We start from the raw sequence: 23,089 nt of genomic DNA on the forward strand, positions 1-23,089 counted from the left end.
TTTTCGACACAAATAGGGTTGTAACATTCACACATTTCTAAACACACACATGATTATATCCAACTTAATCCAATGAGACCTTGAGCATTTACATAACTCACTCAAAACAATTACTGGAATATTCAGCAAAAATTCATATTGTTTGTGTAATACCAGCCTAATATAATTCTCACTGATGAAATATTTATTCAAAATGTATTAGTTCATTCACTATTTTAGCAATTACAGACAGCAAATAATGCCAACTGTTTACAGTTTGGCACAACGAAACGTACTAGGAAAGAAATGCTATGTTTAATAGATGTTATTTTATTTGTTTAGTATCGAGGTAGAGCTCGAACTTCGGTAAGATTCCTACAAGATGTAGACCTGTGGCTTTTTGTCAGAGGTCAAATATAAAAAAATAAACCAAGTCAACCTCTCTCTCACCCGAAGGCCATGCACTGTGGCTGACAGCATGGAGTTGAAATATAAAAAGCTTGAAACTAAAAGAACATAGAGATACTATGTGACCTGATTTTGTAATGACATCATGGGCACAGAATGTATACACAAACCTCTGTTGAGCCACTAAATATGCCCTGCATGTTTTGTTGCACACAGCAGCTCTATTGCTCAATTGCAAACTGCGTGCCCTTTCTGTAGGTATCACGTTTCTGAAAATGTAATGTCCTAATGCAAATGCCTTAGCAGTTGTATATGCAATAAAAACAATATCAAGCTTCCTCGACATATTTTAGATTATCATAAACCCACATGGTATGAAATCCTGTTCTAGTTAATCCAGAGCAATATTGCACTTGTCAAAACAATCCATGTCACCAGAGACTGTTCTAAATCACAGCGACGGAGAAAACAATGAATCCAATGAAAAAGGACTGGTGATAGAGTAGATAGTGACCAACTGCTTAATGTTGCAGTTGCATTAGATTCCAGTCTATCTGAGGAGAATAACATCTATTGGACATTTTGCATAAAAAATATTCAAATATATTCATACATCAAATAATAAAAAAGTTGCCTCTATAGTTCACATTTGATTTGAGTTCCTAAAAAATAATGATGAACTCCTACCAAATTCCAAACTATTTTAGCACATTTTTCCATCGTGCCCATTTGGAAGACTGATTGAGTTACTGGTATGTAGTCCTGCTGTATAAAGAGTCAGTTTGTTCTAAACGCAGCAGCTTTGTAGGTTGTAATTACATTGTTTTTCTGCACGATTGTTGGCACCTCGGTCAAAGGCAAGCTCCTGTGTGGCTCTAGGACTCCATTTCATGTAAATTAGGCCCTCTTTCCTTGCCAAAGCAATCATGACATTGCACTGGTGCAATGCTAGTTCTGCAAATAAGCCATGTCAGAAGCACACACACACAAGACACCGGATGTAACCCTCTTGAATTCCCTCTCTGAGCTAACTGCAGAGCCGTACCAGTTGGCATCTCAAGAATTTGGTTTGTTGTAGAGTATTTTACTTTTGTTGTCAAATTGCTTTGCAAATGAGGCCCACCCTGGCACCGTTTCAAAGGGCTTGTGCTATATGTGCAGCTTCCTTCAGGCACTAGTTTCTCAACCTTCATCATTTTGTATGCATATGCACAGTACCGCACTAAGCTCACATGGAAGACTAGATAAACATGCCAAGCTGAGACGAAGATGGAAGGCAGCATACTTATGTCTTGTCTGCCTGTCTCTATGTTGTTTCTGTGTTCCTCGACGTGACTGACATGGTCTATCTAAAAACATGGCAGGTAGACAGTATGAAAGCCTCGTAGGTTTTTACCCATTAAAAAGATATTCCATCATTTTCTGATGGGCTTTTTTGTTGTTGCCCGAAACCACGCCTTATAATGATGCAAGGTTCGAGTGCCATTCACATTGAAATGTTATGTTGCTTGAAGCCACATCAAAATAATTGTTTTGATATGTCCCGTTTTTGTCTTGGCAATGACATTAATAGGGGGTGATCGTACAATGAGGATAAAGAAGATTTTTTGAGGTATGTTGACTAAATTTAAGCCACGGATCCCCTGGCTCACAGTTATAGGGTTTTAGTCTGGGCATCATGAAAAAGGTATTGCTTTGCGATACAAGTGTTGCACATATTGCGTGTCCCTTTGAATGTCCAAGTCTCTCACTAAATAATAATAATGCAGGGATTGAAACACTGCAAAATAGCCCAAGGCTCAGAAATTGCTAATGAACGGCAGCAGGGTGCTGTTGGGGGTGCGGTGATGGGGTTGAGACATCTGAAACCTTACTTCCTGTTTGAAAGGCAAATAATCCATGGTCGCTTTCTTCATACTCAGAACATCTTTGTCAATGCCTCAAAGGCTGGGGGGAATATTGAATGTAGGAGTAGTTCGATATGGGCGAAAAGCTATAATGGACTCCACAAAACCAGTTTGTGGCTAAAACAATCACACGACCCGAACCCTTCTTACATGTTAGAAACGTGTTAATCAAACTTCAACACAAGGCAGCTTTATTTTGCATAGTGTTTTACGCTTGTTACACTCTCTTCTTTCACTGCCTGTCAAGAGGTCTTCTCACATTGTAGAGAACCATCAAGCAAAGGGAAATCCATAGAGAGGGATAGAGACAGAAGGCTAGAAAAAGAGAATATATTTGGTGCTATGTGCTGCAGATCAAAAACATGGCAGTCACATGATCAAAGGCATTTGATAATCCTTGAACTACATTGCTCCTTTAATCCTAGTGCGAGAACTATATTTTATTGCGGGAAGGGGGGGGGTGGGGGAATGAATGTGGGTGGAAAACACAACTAGAGAAGCAGTAACTAGCTGCTGGAAACACAGTTTACTAAATCTAGCATTCCACTTTTGTGGGAGCCGGGGAAGACGGCAGTATAAAGCCGCCTTGTGTTTGTGGAGAATGGAGGCTGAGCTGATGGGGCTGGAAACACAAATGTGCCACAAGTCCCTGTCCACTCAGCACTGAATAGTGCTCTTGTTTTTTTCATGGGGCTTGTAAGGGAAGTTGGCTTGTTGAATGTGACCAGACTACTATACTACATCTGGCAAATAGAAACAGAGAGGAAGTTACACAAGGTTTAGGCTAATATTCCCTTTTGCACAAGATGCCTTGATTTGCTTCTTGGTAATTCATTTAGGTTTATCTAAATATGTATTATACAGCACATACTGTAATTAACACTTGGACTATTTGTAAGTTATGATGGTTCTCGAGTGAGGGTAAGAATTATGCTGAAGGAAAACAAACCTGAGGTGCAGCAGAAAGGATCATTGCTAAACCAGCATGTCTCCGAGAAATCAGACAAATAGAAATCATATTTCAGTTATCTTTCCGTTTCCTCAGAAAATAAATGTTGTTGTGTATCATAGCACTGTGCTCTCTGTGCCTCATCAAATTACAATAACCACCCCAAGCACTCTGAAAAGACAAAAACATCAATATATGGTGTAATCCAAGACCCTCTGTTGCAAGCCTTGTCAATAGTGTTTCCCTATCAGATGAGAAATGTTCCAGACCAAAGGTGAGCTGAAAAACGACAGTAGTTTTTTCCTTCCATTTCTTTTCTATTTATAACGTATCTCCTGACATGATCATCATCACATTTGTGTATTCTGTAAAAACACGGAATATGAGTTATTGCTCACAAAGCTGCATCCTTTTTCGCAATAGTGAAAAATTAATGATTAACAATTACCTCGTACACGTGTGCGTTACACTGGAGCTGTGCGACAAAGGAACATGGCCTCAATGAAAAGTGATGTTTTGCTCTGCTCAAAAAATGAAATGAGATTGTAATAGGAGGAAAGAAAATAAAACAACAGTGATTATAGCCCGTGGTGCTCTTGCTATGTGTTTGTGTTTGTGTCCAGGAAAGGGTGAGAGATTTAGATTATCTATGGTTGTTATCAAGCTTGAACAGGTTCCTTTATTTATACCAACTAAAGCACCAAATCCAAGCAACACATTATATTTGTATCTGTAAATATTGCTTCTTCCACATCTTTTGTGCTTTCAAATTAAAGTGTTTGATTAACAGGGAAATGAAACCCTGTTGTTTGTTTGCAGTTTTAAACAGACTTTTGAATAAATCCAAAATGGTCTATTATTTCACCGCTCAGTGAATTTACTGTAGCATATTTGAGTTCTGATTTTCTACTCTTAATAACACAGAAGATGTTGACCTTTTGTTTTTTCGTAGCACATCAAACTATCCTAGAGTGACTGGGAGGTATGAAATTAATTGGAAATGTTTGGTGTGAGTGTTTTTAAGCGTTCTGTTTTACCGATGATTAACCGTCGGTGGTGGTAAAGGGCAGAATCATGTGCATATTGTAAAAGCTCTGGAGGTTCATCTCATAATTAAATGGACTGTCCTCGTTTTTTTCATCCATCTCCATTCAAATCAGCAATATATAAAACATAGAAGTCACAATAGCTTAGAATCAAGGTCATTCTGTTCCCCCCCCCCCCCCCCCCCCCACTGGAAATCATAGCATGCAACTCACTCAGAAGACAATTCCATTTCTTGCTCTTATCCCCAAAGAAAATAACTTGTGTTTATTTGTCACATCAATTAAGATATCATGGTTGTATAGACTACTCAATCTGTAGGGAAAATTTTGTCTACTAATTCTATCATCCCAGCAAGGCCCATTTATCATTCATATTTAATGATGCAGTGTTTATGCTGCACTGAAAGCCTGGCTGTTTAGTTTTTTCCCCCCCTCTCTCGCTCTCTCAGTCACTGTGGCCATTGGAGGTGTTCTCCTTGTATGTTGCAATGAAGTATAGATGTTAAGAGTCAGGAGAGTTGAGTGTCTCATCTGTCCTGGTGATACCATAAGGTAGCCATTAATAGTGTCAGGGAGCATCAGACATACCACAGGCACATAATTGGATATGAGGGCATAACTGAAAGCACCTGCTGGAAAATCAACAGGACCTTCCCATGAGGCAGGCCCTTGGTACATTCCCAAAGAAGTTTGTAGAGCCCATCTCCATCCCTGCTGGGTTTGCCTCACTCATTGCTCTTTTCATTTTTCACTGAGGTCAGCTCAAGATGGCTTCTTGTTGTCTTTTTTTTATAACGGCATTGTGAGTATGCAAATACTTTGGATCTTTGCATAATCACAAGCAGCAGGGACCATCTGTTGTTGGCTTGTTGACTTACCTTGCGTCTGCTTTTTAATGGTGTTTTCTTGTATCTGAGTGATATATTGGTGTATTAACAATGTGATAATCATTTAATCTCAAAAAATGCATTCAGGCGTGTGCGAAAGTCTGAACATATGTTCAGTGAAATCTTCTGACAAAGAAGGATTTATAATCTTTGTGCAGGAATAGATGGAAGAGAAACTGGAAAACAAAACATAAAAACATCACTATTCCCACTCACATGACGTGTGATAAGTTGATATTGTCACGATAAAGATTTAAAATATGATTGTCAACAAAAGCTGTGGACTTGGATTAGTGGGCGGCAAAGACCTGCTTGTTGAGTGAGAGTCACTTAACCCCTCTAAAATATATTGCAAAAATGTTAACGGCAAGGACTGGGATATAAACTGCAACTTCTGTCGCTGAAGATTTGCTGGGAGATGCCCTCTACTGAAAACATGTCCCTGATAATGTGTTTTTCTTGTAGAACCTGAGCCAGACACCGGAGAACTGTTTTAACTCACCGCCCCCCATTTGTCCTCATAAGGTAAGCTCCAACTTGCTTTCAGTTAGGGGGAAAAACAACATTATGTGAAATACTTAAAGATATTTTAAGCATCTAATGTTATTATTAGGTTTTGTTTTTATGCTTCATGTACATCTCGCATTTATAAATAAGCTTTATCACTCTTGTCATATGTTTAAATATTTGATGATCTATTCACCATATGCCTTTCACCAAACTGTTTGCCAAAGGATGTGCAAATTCATGTGTTATTCAGTCATTCTAAGAAGACAATGTTTTTAAGTAAACAACAAGCATCTCTTTTCGGTTCCTGTAATATTTTTTCTTTCTGCATTTCATTATGATTCAACATTTATCTAACATGAGGGGAGAATGGCAGATTTATTCAATGCTAATTAGTCCTGTACATGCACAGTCAAAGTCATCACTTCACTCTGACGGTCTCAAGTTGCACACGTACTGAAGTAACTTTCCCCTTCACTTCGCGCTCCCGGTGCATGCTTCTTGCAAATGTGATAATGTGCTATGTAGTGAAATTCACACAATTTCAGTTCACTTAGCAACAAATGTGTCAAAAATGCCTGTGTCCTTTTCTCGATGAATGGCTGGCATGGTGGAGAGTGGCTTGTTGCGAGAGTGGACCTGGGTAAAAGGAGTCCAAAATAGGGAAGCTGTCTGACAGCCTGTCATCAACTGTTCAAAGCATAACACTCTTCTACATCACTAATGCACAGCTAGCTGTCTGAAATGACTTTGGGTAGCATGGAAAGCTGCAGACGGTGGTACAACAATAAATAATAATACAATATGATACAGTCTGATGGTATGTCTGTACTGTTATTACTGGCTGCCACATTTCCGTCTCATTCTCTCTCTCTCTCTGTGACTTGCTCTCTTTACATTTTCACACAGCTGATCAGGGCTGATGTAATGGGGGAACACCGTGGGTTCTTCGCGGATCGTCTTATTCACGTTTTAGCTGTTAGCAGCGGAACATAATCTCTCTCTAGTCAGCTCACATTAGTCTCCATGATCCGCACCAACCCAATATGTGCAGCGAATGCAATGGGCCAGCTGGGCTAATTTAGTATGTCAGTCAGCTCAGGAGGCTGGTAAAATGAGTAAACGGCTGGATATGATTTATATGAAAAGAATATTCTGATTATAATGGCTCTCAGAATAGAATATCCTCTTTTTACACTTCTGTTCATCTGCATTGTGTGCATCCCCCAGATAGATAGTGAAATGAACAGAGGGCTTTTAAACTGACTGCTCTGTGATTATATTAAGAGTGTGAGAGCGAGGAAAGACAGGGGAGGGAGGAGATCGGGTGCCCGAGCATTAAGTATATATAATTGCTTCTTGACACATTGGCCAAATTCTGCAGTGCCAGGATCTGAGCGAAGATGATTAACGGCTGTCCGAGTGGGTGGGCATTGCAGGTCGTTCAGGGCCTTTGGTTTCCATAGCGATCCCAGTCTAAAGGCCATATATTGTATACTGAAAATCTCAGAGGTTCACACATTGTTAAACTACAATTATAACTCACATCGAGAGCATTGTCTGTCCACTGCAAACTCTCTTATTCAACCGCCAAGCGGCTTTACGCTTCTTTTCCTTTATTTCCTCCTCTATTTTTCTTAAATGGTCTCCTCTAGCTGGCGAGAAGATAAAGAGTGAAAATCTTGCATTCTGTGAATAATTGATGAGTGGGCTCACCTCAGAGCATCATTACAGTACGGCAGTCAGGGTAAGAGGTGAGGGTAACATCACATTTCTGACACTAGGCTTCAGGCGGTAGAAAATTGTGTCAGTTTTTCACAAGGTTTTCTTCTGAATGTACAACATGAATAACAGTTTCTCATTATAGCTCAACAGGATAGGAATGAATTGCAAAGAGGGATGTGCGAATGAATACATGTTCCCGTACATAAACTGTATCACATTTGTAGCACAGATGGTAAACAGAAACTTCTGAAACTTCACTCTTAAGCGCAATGTTTATTTCTGTGTTCCACAAAATATGACCTAATAATTATTTAGGTTTGAATTCTTTGGATATTTGGAGGACAGTGATTGTGTCAATATTATCGTGTCTGTGCCTGTATGCGCATTAAAATGTGTGTGCATGCATGCATAAATACATGTAGTGTGTCTATGTGAACATTGCATTCTTGTTAGGTGACAGATGGAGAGGGCAGGCATGGGGGTGGGGTTCAAGCACCTCTGACAGTATGGGGCCTGCACTGCACCCTGTTCATGCCAGCTCTGAAATTGCTAAGGTAAACTAAAGCCAGTGCAACTACAGGATGCCATTTCACAGTTTTACTCCCGGCAACAAGATGAAAGCCTCTCCCGCGCAATTTCACCTAACAATGTAGAAGTTTAGTGATGCACATGCGAGACAGACACGCTGCTTCTTGAAGCACCCTTAACCCTGAGAGGTTAAACTAGGATGTAAATGTAAACATGCTGATTGCCACAGATAAAATGCTTAGGAGATCCTGTGTGCAACAGCATTTTTAAGCCAAGGAAAGGCCACTGGATAAGCACATCTTAATGATGATTCATTCTGTATAATAAAAGAAAATCCCTCTGGCATACAAACAAGAGGGTAGTCATGCAGCAATTAAGCTTAGTTAAAGGCATCAAGCTGACTATGGGTGGTTAGTGAGGCATCCTCCTGAACACGTACGTCCACACGCAAGCCCTTGCTCATGCAAACACAAAGACACAAACATTCACTCACTCATCTTGTCTCAGACACACACACACACACACACACAATTCATATGAGGTAAATGTGATCTCAGAAGACAAGCAGCCACAACCCACGGCTGCATCAGGGTGCCTGGGGTTGCATTGGTGGCCATCGTCAGACAAATAATTCTTTGTGACTGAAAAAAAGACAATCCAAAAGGTCATTTGTGACCTCTGGGACCAGTATTGTGCAGCATCTGTCACTAGCAAGCACCACATGTCTGTGTCAAATGGCAAAAGGTATGCAGTGCAGCCAGCCTGCCGTGTAATAAAGGCGGTAGGCCAATATGTACGTTGCATCACTGTCACATTTGCATTAACAAGGCTCTGCAGTCTCCTGGCTTATTTGCAGACCATCCAACATGACATTCTGTACACATGCCTGGTTGGATAAATCAAAGAGCTGCAAGATTTATTGTTTGAATGTTTTTAAAGACACATGTGGAATACTGTTTAAATAAATAGGATTGAACTCACAATAATATTGCTAGTTTAACAGAAGAATCCCTAAATTAAATTGTGTGTCGATCAAGAGTAAGTTTAACTGCTTCAAAAGTATTTTTCAATAACATATTTAAACCTTCAGATGTATGCCTTACATAAAGCAGATTACGTTTCATATATATATATATATTAAGTATTCGGCATATGATTCGGTCATGTCTGTGTGTGCTCTCATGCAGTGCTATTCTGATATCGGTTTAAGAGGTTGAGGTAATCCTCAGGGGAATCTAACAATGACTAGCTTCCATGTTTGATGTCATCTCTCTTCTGTCACGCGATTTTCACAACAAGGGATAATAGAATGAAGAATTCTGTGGAAATTGATGAAGGAATATGTAATCCATTCCTCCTTCTCAGTCGGCTCGCCATGCTCATATATCTGAATCAGACCACACCTCCATGTGGAACAAATCAATAATATTCCATTTCTAACCAAATTCCTCTTTTTGAATGGTGAAATCCAATCTTCATGGACACACTAACCAATTGGATATCCTGACGGTTGCATTAGGAATAGAAACAGAAACACAGAGATGGCATGGGAGTTTCTGTGCAATAATATAACATACGTATTGTGTGTAGAAATTGCATATCACACAAAATTTCATTCTGAGTTTTGTGTATTTCCCAGATCTCCTGCACTGCACTGTACTCCCTGTCTGTCTGTCCATCTGTCTCTCTGTCTCTCTCTCTCTCTCTCTCTCTCTCTCTCTGGCTGTCCTTTCCTCTCACTTGCCACAGCATAGCTCTCCCTCCCACATTCAGCTAAACCAATCAGGGATTTGAGGGCCTCACTTCCAATCAATTACCACCCAAATCAGTGCAGAGGCCTTTGATATAGAATCATTTGTCAAATCAGTGCAGATGGCTGGGGGCAGGTACCCCTGTGCCATAGGCCACATCCACATGGAAATCTCTGCTCAGGGTGAGCTCTCCCGATGCTCTGCAACCCATTAATGGGAAGTCATTGTGTGCTCCAGGACTGCTGTCCAACTGCCTGCTCCCCTAGATTGCTATATGTATAAGCATCTTAGCCTGACCGGTGGATAATACCAAGTCCTAGAGTCTACTATAATGATTTGGACTATCTTTAAGGCTGGCGAAATGTGACTTTCACAGATCCTACTTGAGGTGTTCATATGAACTGCACAAAAGCTGCAGGAAGTGTAGCAAGGTGTCTTTTCTAAAGAGCAGCATTATCACATTTGACCTGCTGCAATAAAGTACACCTCAGTAAACGAGTCAATCGGAGGACAGACATTTCATCATGCGAGTGCACATGCTGCGGCGGTTCACACGCACCATTAACATGTTTTCTCGTGTCAGCGTTGAACAGAAAACATCTTGATGAAAGTGTACATCTGAACTCCAGATGTACAGTACAGTGATTATAAAAAATGAGGAGACAGTGAAATACAATGATGAAATAAAAATATAATCACACAAAACAATAGTGGAAACTTAAGGTCAGGAGTTCTGACAGTAAAACCTGAGGAAGTGGTAAAGCTCATTGTAATATTGTGTGCATTAATATTTAATAAAATGCCACTGCAGTGATCTGAATAAATAGAAATTCATTATAATAAAATCACCATATAGAGCAGGTGGAAATATAATAATACAGTAAAACTTGTGCAAATGATGATGACAGATATAACATAATTGAAGAGAACGTAAAGATAATGCGAGCTTGCACTATGAGGAATATAAAACAATCCCCCCCAAAAACTCCAGTATGTGTCCATATTGAGAATATATTTCACTTGTTTTATTGATGATGTTCATGTGAAATAATAATGTCCAGCGAGACAAGTAAAGAATACTTAACGAATATAGGAAACTCAAAATCTTTAACATGTGTTGGAAATACCATTAACTACCAGAAATGTCATTAATAACTCCTCTTCCCTGCTGCTCAAGTCTTTTTCACAATGTCAACAGACAATTCTGCATGTGCAAACTGCGTCTCAAATGAGGAAAGTCTCCAAACATGGATCACTCCTCCGTAGATTGTGCCATTAATGCGTGATTGGTTCAGTCATTAAACAGGCTTGGGAGAAAAGCAATTTGCCACTGTTGATGTAGTGTTGAGTAGTGGGAGGAATTTCCTCTGTAAACTTTGTTTGGTTTTTACACAAAAACTCGCAAGCAATTTTACCAAAGTGAAGGAAATGATATGTTGCATACACCGCAGTAGTGCACACTTAACTGACTGAAGTAACTAATAACACAAATACACACGTGGAATATGGGCCCTTGTGCATGTAATGCATTGTGGGTTGTTTTATATTTGAATGCATGTAGCATACAGTTGGTCCCATTTCTCACATGGACTGATGCTGTGTCAGCTATCCACATTTCAATGAATACACTTACTGTACCATTCTTTTGTTAGGTCAGTGTGGCAGGATCTGTCCTATCTTTTGCTCAGGTGTTAGCTGCTCTGGCTCACCTGGTGCATCCTTGGATGTCTTGAAGTTGTGACCTTCTTGTCTTCTTGCCAAATTAAACTTGACTATACTATGGCGATTTAAAAATAGATGATATGTTCTTCAAAGGTCAAAACCTGTTTTTGAAAAGAAGAGTTTCCAGCAGCTTTAGCACTGTGTTTATCCACTGAGTGAAGGTGGAAGATGATTTCCATCAAGAGAATGATGGCTGGTTAGAAGACATACAAACACTTTGGCATTTCCTTAAAGGGATAGTTCGTACCTTTTTTGAAGTGGGGTTGTATGAGGTGCTTATCCATTGTCGGTGTTTTAACGTACCTGCAATAGATTATGAATCGGCACGCTCTCAGTTTGGAGAAACAGACAGGAGTACCAGCACTGGAGCAAAGCAATGAACTGCCGTGGACGGAGGCAGCAGCAAAACTTATTTTAGCCACCTAAAAAAACTAAAACAATATCATTGAACGCTATATGCAGATTTTTTCATTGCTTTACCTTTCAGTAAGACAGCCTTTTCCCAACAGTAAACTGAAGTCACCCAGTATCTTTTGCCGATACTCTCTTACCAAGCCTAATTTGTATTTGTCAAGGATAGAGAATTATTGGTGCTCTCTTCGTCTAAACATTCGTTCACCTGCATCATAGATGTAATTAGTTGAAGGCTGGAAAATACTGGAAATAATGAGTTTAACATATTGTTTGTCCTTTTAATAAATGTTACATTGACAAAGATACAAATGCAGCATTGATCTAGGATGTAAAAAGACAATTAAATGTCAAAAGATAAAAGCGCTTTGTTTACTATAATTTAGACCCAAATGACTTCTAATTAAAAACTGATCTTGAGATTGAGGATATGTTTGCCAAGTGACACGATACTTGGAAGGGTTGCATATTATTTCACATGCTTGGGGTCATTCGTGTTTTGTAATAATAATAATAATAATAATAATAATAATAATAATAATAATAATAAATTGTGTTTATAGGCGCACTTTTCATTTGCGTAAACAAAACTCAAAGTGTTTTGAAATGTATAAGCCTTTACACTCACACAACTGACTAACCAGTAATACATATATTCATTTTTCTTTTTTTTACAGTGATACAGTGTTTTTTTTAATGAATAACATATTGGATGTGGGTGGAACTATGTACATTAGTATGTTACAGAGGTTGTTTTTACATTTAATTAATTTATATATTTTATTCCATAATTGTTGTGTTGTTTGTGAGTGACCAGTCAAGCATTTCTTATACTTGAACAGACATGAAATCCCCCTGGCTGAAACATAAACAATGCAACTACATTAGTTTTCACTGACATTGATTTTCTTAGCCAGGTTGGCGTCATGTAATTGTTTGCCATTAGAAGAAAACTGTGTCGTTAGATTTCAATGTTTAATGACTTAAACAAAGCCTTTGAGGCTTCATTAGTTTGCACAGTGGTGCAGCCCGAACTAGATTGTCTAAGAAAGAGATCTCTAAAGTTAAAGCAAAGAAAACTTGTGTCCTCAGGTGATCTGTCCTGTCAAAACGGAAATAAAACTATAAATAACAAAAATAAAATAAAGAATCAATATATAATTAAAAGCAGTCAAAAATCTAAAAACTTTAATTTATAGATGACGCATTAATCATAAAACTCTGAGATTCACGGTTATGGTCTATGTTATAAGAGCTTATTTTAATGATTTTATTCATGAGCAAAGTATTATTCAATACCTTCATGTTTCAGTGATGTATCCTGGCCTCTTATTTTCCCCTCCCTACCATTATAAATCAGTGCAGTGCTGTGGGATGACATGGATGCCAGCCCTCAGTTCTCTACACAGGAAGAAGACGACAAGTTCTCTGTAGTGTTTGATACACATTCTTTTAAAAGATGTCTTCAGATCAACACAGCACAACTGTGTCTCTGGCAGACAGAACAAAGATCGCCCAAATTAGAAATGAAAAATAAATCTTGAAAAAACTCCCGAGGAGCCAAGGACCGCAAGCGTGCTAACTGAAACAACCTCAGTGGCCGGTTGATATCTGCCAACACATTCTACCCAAAGCCATATTTTAGCAGCAATCAACATAATCATCAGCAATTTCACAATTTATGGTCATCATATAAGTAACACTTTCACTGTAGGTACTAACCAAGCTGCTTTGTAATTCATGTGAATGTGGGAGGTGTTTCCCTGGATGTCATCACCTCTGCAGAGGATCTTTATTTTAGTTTTAAATATTACTAATACATGCCAACACATCAGTTGAATTAACAACAAATGTCAAAATGTCAAAAATATCACACTACACTATGAGAGGTGTGCCATTGTGCCTCATTATTTTTCATTTGCTTTATTCAGTCCACAAAAAAGACTGTTCTTATACAATAGTGAGCATCATCTCCCAATTTTACACCAATTGTAAAAGACATTGTTCTGATGCTTTTATTCCGTGACACAGATTTCATGATCTCTGAGATGCCTTGTATTACCTCAGACAGAAAGGAAAAACAAACAAACAAATTGACTAATAAGAGGAAATTACAGTTTGGAAATGATTACAATCGTGTGAGCTCTCTAGGCAAGAACATGAGGCATTGCTCGGGATATTTTTCTCACCCTCTGCCTTTGCATATTTCACAGTGGCGTAGTCTTTGGAGATGTAAGTCATACTGAGAGAATTAGGCTCTGCATGCTAAAAAAGCATAAATACGAGAGAAAAAAAAAAATCATAACCAGCGGATGACCTTATTACACTCTAACGTGTACCATGCAGTAGCAATATTGCCTTTATTTGTCATTATTACCACCCGCCATTAATGTGAGTGGGAGGAATATCAATTTGACAAAGAGGGCCTCTGACTAAATGTTAAGGAGCCCCCAGTCATGTGAGGCACATTCCTACTGTTCTGAGTGAGCCAATATGGCTGTATTTTACTACTTATGGATATTCAGAGAAAGAGTACAGAGCGGGTGTTGCTGTAATAAAGCATTTACCAATGCAGAGTTGCACTGTGCACTGTGAGAACATATGTTAATGCTCTTGGCTGTGGCCAGAGAAACAGCAAGAGGTTTAGGGGAAAAAGCACATGGGACTGGCCTCCTGGAGCACACATTTGCCTTCTACAAAGATATTAATATGACTGGTGCTCAGTGGTGGAAGAGGAAGAAAAATTACCCTGGCAGTGAGGAGAGGTTTGTTTTGGTGATGGTGATGGACCCCAATTGAGTGAGGCAGGCTGGGGAAAAGAGACAGCTCTGTGCTCAGTGGCTTTTGAATTACATCAATGGCACACTTTTAACTGACTGCACTGCCAGAAAAACTGACATCAACATATTTGAGAAAGATATGCATGGAGCAAATGGGGATATGACTGTGAGCCTTGTCTCTGTGCTTTATCAATGTTTTACCGAGTCTGTGCCACTGGCTTTGCACGAAGGATTGCTTCTGTTCCCTCTCAAGAGTTGACAGTTACAGTACGTATTGGAAAGAAGTTGTCAGTTGAAGAAAAATATTGAATAAAATGTACGCTGTTCAAAGAAGTCACAATGAGGGAACACAGGAGGGAAAATGATGCCCTGACCCAGTAATTTTACTGCATTTCTACTGTGTGTTTAGAAATGCGTAACTTCCAACGACTGCTAAGTTATCGCCTTGCTCGGCTTTCACATTCATACGGATTACCTGAGAAAATATTCATGAACTTGACATTTGTGTCATCCGAGACGGTGGTAAAAGTGGTGCCTCGTCCGAAATATTGCGTACGTTGACTGTAAATATTTGATCAGTAGCAGCAAAGTCAGAATACATTGTGTGTTCTGGGTGCATTGAATCTTGCTGCAATTAAGCATTCCTGTGAATGCAGTTGCCTTCGTCATCTATTAGTCTATGTTATGTTCTTTAGCTTTTATTAACATGTCACTGGTAGAAGTACACATGACATTGCCTTGTACCATCTCTACTTGCTTTGTCCAAATAAGGAAATGATTACTGCACAAAAGAAATACCTAATTTACAAATGTTTTCACTTTGTACAACATTCTCCAAATATTCTTATGTGGAGGTCTAAGTACAAAGAGGAATGTGTGGTTGATGTTTTGAATTAATCCAACTTTTATACTGTAGTCTTTCAGTCATATTCAACTTGCAATCTGCTTTGTGTCGGAGAAACATTCCCTTCATTTCTCATTGTAAGAATAGCGATATAATTGGACATTTCAAAGATGGTTTTCTGTATTCTGAGAACAGATAACAGCAACGGTTTAATTGTTTGACTTACAACCCACAGTAAATTGTACATACATTACAAATGCACACATTCTGCATAATGCAGTTTCCTCCATGAAAAATATGATCTCTTATGATAAAAATTGATCTCTGTGTAGTGATCAGATTACATATAACTGGTAATAGCAGCAAAATCAATCTTTTTTTGAAGTGAAGCCCCGTCAACACTTCCGCATAGAGAAGGCTTTATTCTTAGAGACAAGTATTATCCCTGCTTGTTAACAGTCGTTAGAATTGTTCATGTTTAACACGATTCTTTGTGAAATCCTTACGCTTGTGATAATATATGAAGAATGGCAGTGAATACATTTTGAAACCCAGATGAAATTAGCTGACTGCCGTTTCAGCTAACCATTCATTAGATCATTTTCATAAATGTTCTGAAAAATCATTAATCAATATTATCTTTGTGACTCATGTTTGTCAGTCAATGACAATCATTCTGGCTTTGCTTCAAACATGAGCCTGTGATACAGTATGTCATTGTACAACACAGTCTATGGACAATGCCTCTGCCAGTCTCAATGAAGAAAACTGTCAGATGTTTCAATGGGAGATAGATCAAACGGATGAACAATTCACGGGACTAGTCAATCTTGATAAACTGAAGTTTTGACACATCGAAGGGCTTTCCATTCTCTTTCCCGCCATGTTTCCTCTTTGACGGTACACTTAGTTGCCACTTTATTACGCGCACCTCCGCATTAATGCAGCTCACTCCTCCAGATAGTGAGTCAAGCGTCTGTGACTCACTATGCAGGCAGACAGCACATGCCGACGAGGTCGAGAGGTTTTGTTACCGTCCGGCCAAATCTGTAGTCTCCATGCGAGTCTCACCAACATCTACAGTGGGTCTAATTCCATTTCAGTCAAATGCTGCACCAAGTGTTTTTATCCCACAGCGCCAGAGTCAGCTGTGGCCGTTGGCGTTATGTTTTCGGATTGTCTGTCCGTCCCATTCTCGTGAATTCAATATCTCAGGAATGCCCTTGTGGCAATGTCTTCAAATCTGCCACAAAGGTCAACTTGAACTTAAGGATCAACTGATAAAATGGTGGTGGTCAAAGGTTAAAAGATCAAGGTCACCGTGACCTTATGTCCGTCCCATTCTTGTGAAAGCGTTTTCTCAGAAATGCCTGGAGGGAATTTCATTACATCTATCACAAACATCCACTTAGACTCAAGGATGAACTTTTTAAATGTGCTAGTCGAAAGTCGGAAGTGAAGGTCAGTGTGGTCTTACAAAACACTCTTATGGCCATAATCTAAGAATAAATATGTTAATTAAGTCACAATTTAACACTGATTATAAATAGGATAAAATTATGAAGTGATGACATTTTATATCTAAAAGGTGTGACACTGTCACATCATAATGTTCTGCAAAAACACTTTTCTCGCCATTATTCAACGCCATTATTCAACGCCATTATTCAACGGCATAATTCAACACCATAATTCAGGAACAGAAGGGAAGACTCTGGCCATATTTGAAATTTGATCCGATACTGATATGTTGATACTAATCTTCAGTGATCAAATAGAACTTGTGTGCTGAGATATTTGAAGCATTGTCTTCTGCGACAGCTACAACTTTGTTTTCTATCAGAATCAGCTCTATTGGCCAAGCATGTGAACCCATACAAGAAATGTGACTCTGTCTTTTTGTTTCTCTCAATGAACTTACTACATTACATACAGCAGAAAAACATCAACAAAGCTTGAAATATAACAAGTCAATTCAATAGAATTTTATTTATATATCCCTATATAAGAAATCAAGGGGCTCACAATATCTACAAAAAGTGACATCCTCTATCCTTAGACATCCCCCCCCCCCACTCAGATGAGGAACAACTCATGTATCCCTTGTCCTCCTCTCCGCCGCGGCCTCCACACTGTCCAGTTACAACCTTATTACCAAGCTGGCCTTGGTTAACGGCTTGGTGAGACTGCTGATATCAAAGCCTTGATGCCACTACCCCAGCACACCACAGCAAAAAATAGAGCACTGGCTACTACAGCCTGTTGCACACAATAAAGGATCTGAGTCTCCTCAAAAAGAACAGTCCTTTCTGAAGAGGGCTTCAGCATTGTGAGTCCAGTCCAGTTGTGTTATTGATGATGTGGACTCCATGGTACTTGTATGAGTCCACTCTATTCATCTACTCTCAGGGTGTCTCCTGTTCCTCTGGTAGAACAACACCAGCTCCTTGGTGTTTCTTGAGCTCTTGGTGTTTCTGATATTGAGCTTCAGATAAATGTCATTGCACCATGTGACGAAGCTCTCTATCAGTTGTCCGTATTTCTCGCAAAAAATTGTCTCTATGTGAAGACAGCATGTTTTTCACTGGAATCATATATGTCAATATAGTGACTTCAATTGCGACAAAACATATACTTAATGCCTTTCATTAAATTCCTTGTGTAAATGCAGTTTGACTGGTTGGTGTTTACAAACACAAGGCGGACGTTCTAGTGTTTTACTGATTCTGATGCAAAGTGCCCTATTAGTGTAAGCAATGTTGCAGTGTTGAGTTGGTGTGGAAATCTGCATATTAGGACTTATGGAAAAAGACTATTGGACTTTGATATATACATATAGATATATACATATTTTAATTGCCTCAGAAGGCCCATGATCACTACAACTCAATCTCTGAAGAGTAGAGAAACCTTAACTTGCTTAACAAATCTGTGCTTCTGTTGCAACATGCAGATGGTCAGAATGTGATTTAAATTCGATGGATCTCTCGTGTCTGGTATGAAAATCAGAGGGTGTTGTTGAGGTTAATGGGTTAATGTGGTGGGGAATGTTTTCTTGCCAAAGTTAGCCCCATAAATATCAAGTACTCTTCAAGCCACAGCATACTTCACAGATTACTCAAGGGTTTTTCAACTCTAATCGTAGTAATAATAATCAGGACGATGATAAGATAATAGTCACTTAGTGTGCTAGGGTGGAAGGATTGGCCGAGGGGTGGAAGGAGAGCACATGGGGCCTGGAGTAATCTTCACCCGATGTATGTTTGTTTGTGTTTATGTTTAAGTTGAAGTTTACACAACACAAACAAGCAGTCCATGCTGGTTTCTGTCACGTAAATAAACTTATAAATACTTTCTTATAAAAGACTATTCACCATGAAAAACCCCTCTGTACTGCTCAAAATGGTACAGTCTGAGTTCCCTCAACTATAAAGCCCATTGGAAGCTCACACTTCCTGTTTGGCAGTTTGGACCCATGACCAGCAGCGACCACATCAATTGGAGCTCATTAACAAACTGACACCAACAAGGGGACTTGAAGTATTTCTGTAAAACTATGAACATAAGAGTTTAATTCTAATTTCTGCTAAACATGGCTAATTCCGTTGCTAGCAATAAACCAGAAATATATGGCGATTTTGCACAAAAGTACGGTAGCTGTTTAGTAGTTGTGTATTTAACAGTAAATCCAACAATTTTGCACAAATGTAAGATAAACACACAAAGTAAAAAGCTAGCATGCTATAACATTATCCAAGTGACCATATCTAGGGTGTTGGTATTATCAAAGGGCAAGATGTTCATCCCTGTAATGCGATGAATGTATTGATATTATAGGATGCAAAAAGGGGCTTGAACAGTAGCTGGAAAAAGTCTTATGTCTGCCAGTACTTGATGTACTTATGATATGTTTGCTTTTATAAATACAGCCAACATTGTTGCTGACCAGCTGCGACCTCTTTATATTGACCGTGTACTATTTTTTTTCCCCGAGGGGATTTTCAAGCAAGATAATGTGTCATTGTCTGAAGATGGTTCCAGGAAATTACTTTACTTTACTCCAATGGAGTGCACAGTCCTCAGATCACAGTCTAATAAAACACTTTGGGGATGAGGTGAAGTGGGATGTTCACAGAATTCACGCAAAACCTGCAACAACTACACTGTCAAGTCAGTATAGATCAAGATCCCTATGGAACATGTGTGGCACCTTGTTGAATCAATGCTTCAAAAATAAAGTTGCTATTCTGAGGGTCGAAGAGTGCTGTACACAGTAATACGAGAGTGTACCTAATAAAATTGTCAATGAGTGTATTTACAACACCGGTAAAGGACACTTCAGTAAGAGACCTCCGGCTGAAATATTTCTTCCCTTCCTTGGCTTCTTAGCATAGACACCATGACATCCTGAATTTGCATAGTCGTAAAGATCAATGTAGCTCTTGGAGGCTGGTGTGACACTTATTCAAAAAAAGCTCCCCTTCTTTTCCCTAGTGTAGTCTAGAGCAAAAAGGGGTGAGCAGGCAGTGAGTGATGTGGGTAAAGAAATCCAGACACTTCCTCAGCCGGAGTCAACCTCAAAGAGCATTTTGTCCTGTATCTTCTCTTGGTAAAGTACCTGCAACCCTCTTCACATCACCACTGAATCAAGGTCTGTTTCACACTATTTGATTCTGTTTGATGTCAGTTGAGATGTGAAACAAGTAATGGAAGAGTAAAAAAAAAAAAGAAAAGAAAAAAGGACATATTTTCTAAAACTGGGAGCATTTTTTTTTCCTCCTTATCTTCATCTTTTAGCACATGAGTGATTTTTGGTAAGTGATAATTATTAAGTTAGATGTCACTGCATTATGAAGGATGTCCTTCAAGCTGGGCAAGATTTCAAGGGACAGCTTGACAAAACTCACTTTGAATTTGGTTGAAAGCATGTCTAATTGAATTTTGATACGTAATTAAATCAAGCAATAAATCAGCCCAGATCCCACTGCAACTGACAATTCAACACTCCTGAGCACCACAAGCTAATTATGATGAAGTTATTATCTCAGCCAAAGGGAGTACTCTGAATGGCTCCTTCTGCATCATGTAGAATCTTTTCAACTAGAATGTACTCAACCTTGAGGAAAGGGCATCTCTCATATTAAGGATACAGAAGATCCTATAAATGTCACTCGCTTGGTTGGAAATGTATCCATGTTGAAACATTGTCCCACTTTAAAGCAGGTGATTAAAGCGGTCCCAGTGAAATGTCTTTGACTCACTTGTACACATAAACACATTGATGCACCGAGCAAGAAATTATTTGATGTGTTGTAAATCAGCAATTACAGCTGGTAGTAATTTCTCCCAATAATCCCTTGATGTGTAGGAAGTGGCTATATTGATTAAACATGGATTAAGAGCATCGTCCTCATCATCTGGTTCCCAGTCTGATATGGTTAATCAATTACATTCCCCTGCGACTTAAGTATGCTTTAGATGCCATGCACTGCGCATGTAATCTCATGACATAAGGTATTAAATCAGGTCTAATTATAACTGCAGCTATGTGTCAAATCCAACTCTTATAATACCTTCCCCGAGAAGACAGATTGGTGTGTCAGTAAAGGGGTGTAAAACAAAATGTGTTCTGTCACTTGATCCTTGTAAATAAATAAGCATAAATGAATAACATGTGTTTTAAGTGATCAGCCTGCCTGAAGCTGAGAAACCTTTACAAACACATAAAGAAGTGAAAAAGGCAAAATTCTCCAACTCCCCAGACAACCATACTAGATCTAGCTGGTATGGTTTTCGTAAATGAATCCTCTGCAACAATTACCAGAGTAGCCTCCTTCTGCATAATTTGATGAGCAAAGAGAAAATTGATGAACTTTTTTAATCATTACGCCGCTTGGGATTCTGACACAAGCGCCACAGAGAGGGGAGGGGGGGTCCACCACTACAGCTGCTAGGGAGCTGTTTTCTCCCTTCCTCTCTTTTCCTCTTCCTACCTCCCCTTCTTTAATTCACCCAATTTGTCGGACCAAATGAAACAGCAAAAGGTTAGAGTGTGGAGTAATTAACAGCAGCTAGCCTAATGAAATCAGGAGGGGCCGGTACACTGGGAGGATCAATACCTCGCTAAGAGCGAAGCAAGAGGGGGGGGGGGGGATTGTCCAGGGGAAACACGCATATACGGGACCACTTAATAATAATAAGCTGATGAAAAGGCAACATGTTGTCCACTTGTAAATCAAAATTGGTTCGAACACACTGTGACATTATTGCTGTCTAGTAATTGTGTTAAAGGAAAGTTGCTCCTTGTGCACACTCAAGAAGTGTACAGGATTTATACCACTCGCAGTGGTTTGCTGAGAGGGTTTCCCTTTATTGAATGTCAATAAGTACATCAATACACTTTGGACAACTGAACACCAATGCAGCGGGAAATGGAGATTCTATTTATCTAAGGCTACACTTAAGTATATTGAAGACTTTATTAGCCGCTTTTGATGAGGAGGTGTTTTGTTTGCAACAGTTTTATTATGCTGCCCAAGACATGCTGCGTCCGCCAGAAATATAAGGAATGTAAACTTGAACTCTGCCCACTGTTTCTTGGCTGAGATATCCACGGCACTTGTGCGTGCACACATGAGCAGATGGCATACACGTCCAAGTTTTTCCACTGTGAAGATTTGTGTTACGCGTGCATATGTCTGCATGTGTGTGACTGTGACACGGCCACCTGACAAAGTTGTCATTTTTCTTCTATTGATAAATTCAGCTACATCCATCTCATCCACGGGGATAACCACTTGATAGCAGGACCACATGCTTTTCTCGCACCCTCTCTAAACAGCTTAAATCGTGGACTGTGGCTCTGCCCTGACATTTCTGGTGTACCCAGAAGTCCTGACAAATCCTGCTTGACCATTATTTTCACACACTTCGTTCAGGGAGACTCGCTGAACAGCAACACAATGCAGTGAGCCTGATCAATGAACTCCGAAGTCAGAGTCAAAACAAATGTGAAATACGCAAAGGCAAGCTTTGGCTGGTCTGTTTCTTGTCTCTTTGCTTCACTCTAAGCTTCTCACCACCTTCAAAGGTATTTACACTACATAGTGTACTGTGACGTGGGAGGTTGTAGAGATGGGAGCAGCAGATCTCATTAGTGTTAAACTATTAGGAGCACGGGGACCCCGGGGACGAGAGGGTTCAAGGTTTTCGGTGTGGCTTGAAGTTATCACATCATACACTCTTTGAAATTATTTTTCACAAATTGCAGCAAATCGTCTTCAGCCACCTTTTTTTTTTTGACTTTGACTTTGACTTTATTGCTAATGTTATTAACTCAACAAAGTTTTATACCGTGATGCTATCCTGTTCTTGGTAGATTGAGGAGGTCAACCAATTTAGTTAGGACATGTACAAAATGTTTAAACGCTGGGTTTCATTTTTCATATGATTATGATAAAATGGTGGAATACGTCCTTGTGAAGCCAACTGATCATTTTGTAGTAATTGCTGAAAAGGAGCACAAGGAAGATGAAGTTGATTGATATTCCTTCATAGTAGAACGTAGTAATGTTCCCAGACCTCTGTGTCATCACAGAGGACAGGGGAAAATCCCGTCAAAGAAATTGGAATAACAAGACGTTAG

General features: G+C 39.3%; 1 protein-coding gene across 1 annotated transcript in view; it reads left to right on the top strand.

The window, feature by feature from the left end:
• Positions 1 to 23,089, top strand: part of pcdh11 (protocadherin 11) — a 123,770-nt gene that overhangs the window by 46,686 nt on the left and 53,995 nt on the right. The window contains exon 4 of the mRNA XM_029441206.1: positions 5,642 to 5,701. Within this exon, the coding sequence (XP_029297066.1) occupies positions 5,642 to 5,701 (60 nt within the window). The remainder of the gene's footprint in view (positions 1 to 5,641; positions 5,702 to 23,089) is intronic.

The sequence above is a fragment of the Cottoperca gobio genome, chromosome 10 (genome assembly GCF_900634415.1).
Source record: "Cottoperca gobio chromosome 10, fCotGob3.1, whole genome shotgun sequence".
In the NCBI taxonomy this organism is placed as follows: Eukaryota; Metazoa; Chordata; class Actinopteri; order Perciformes; family Bovichtidae; genus Cottoperca; species Cottoperca gobio.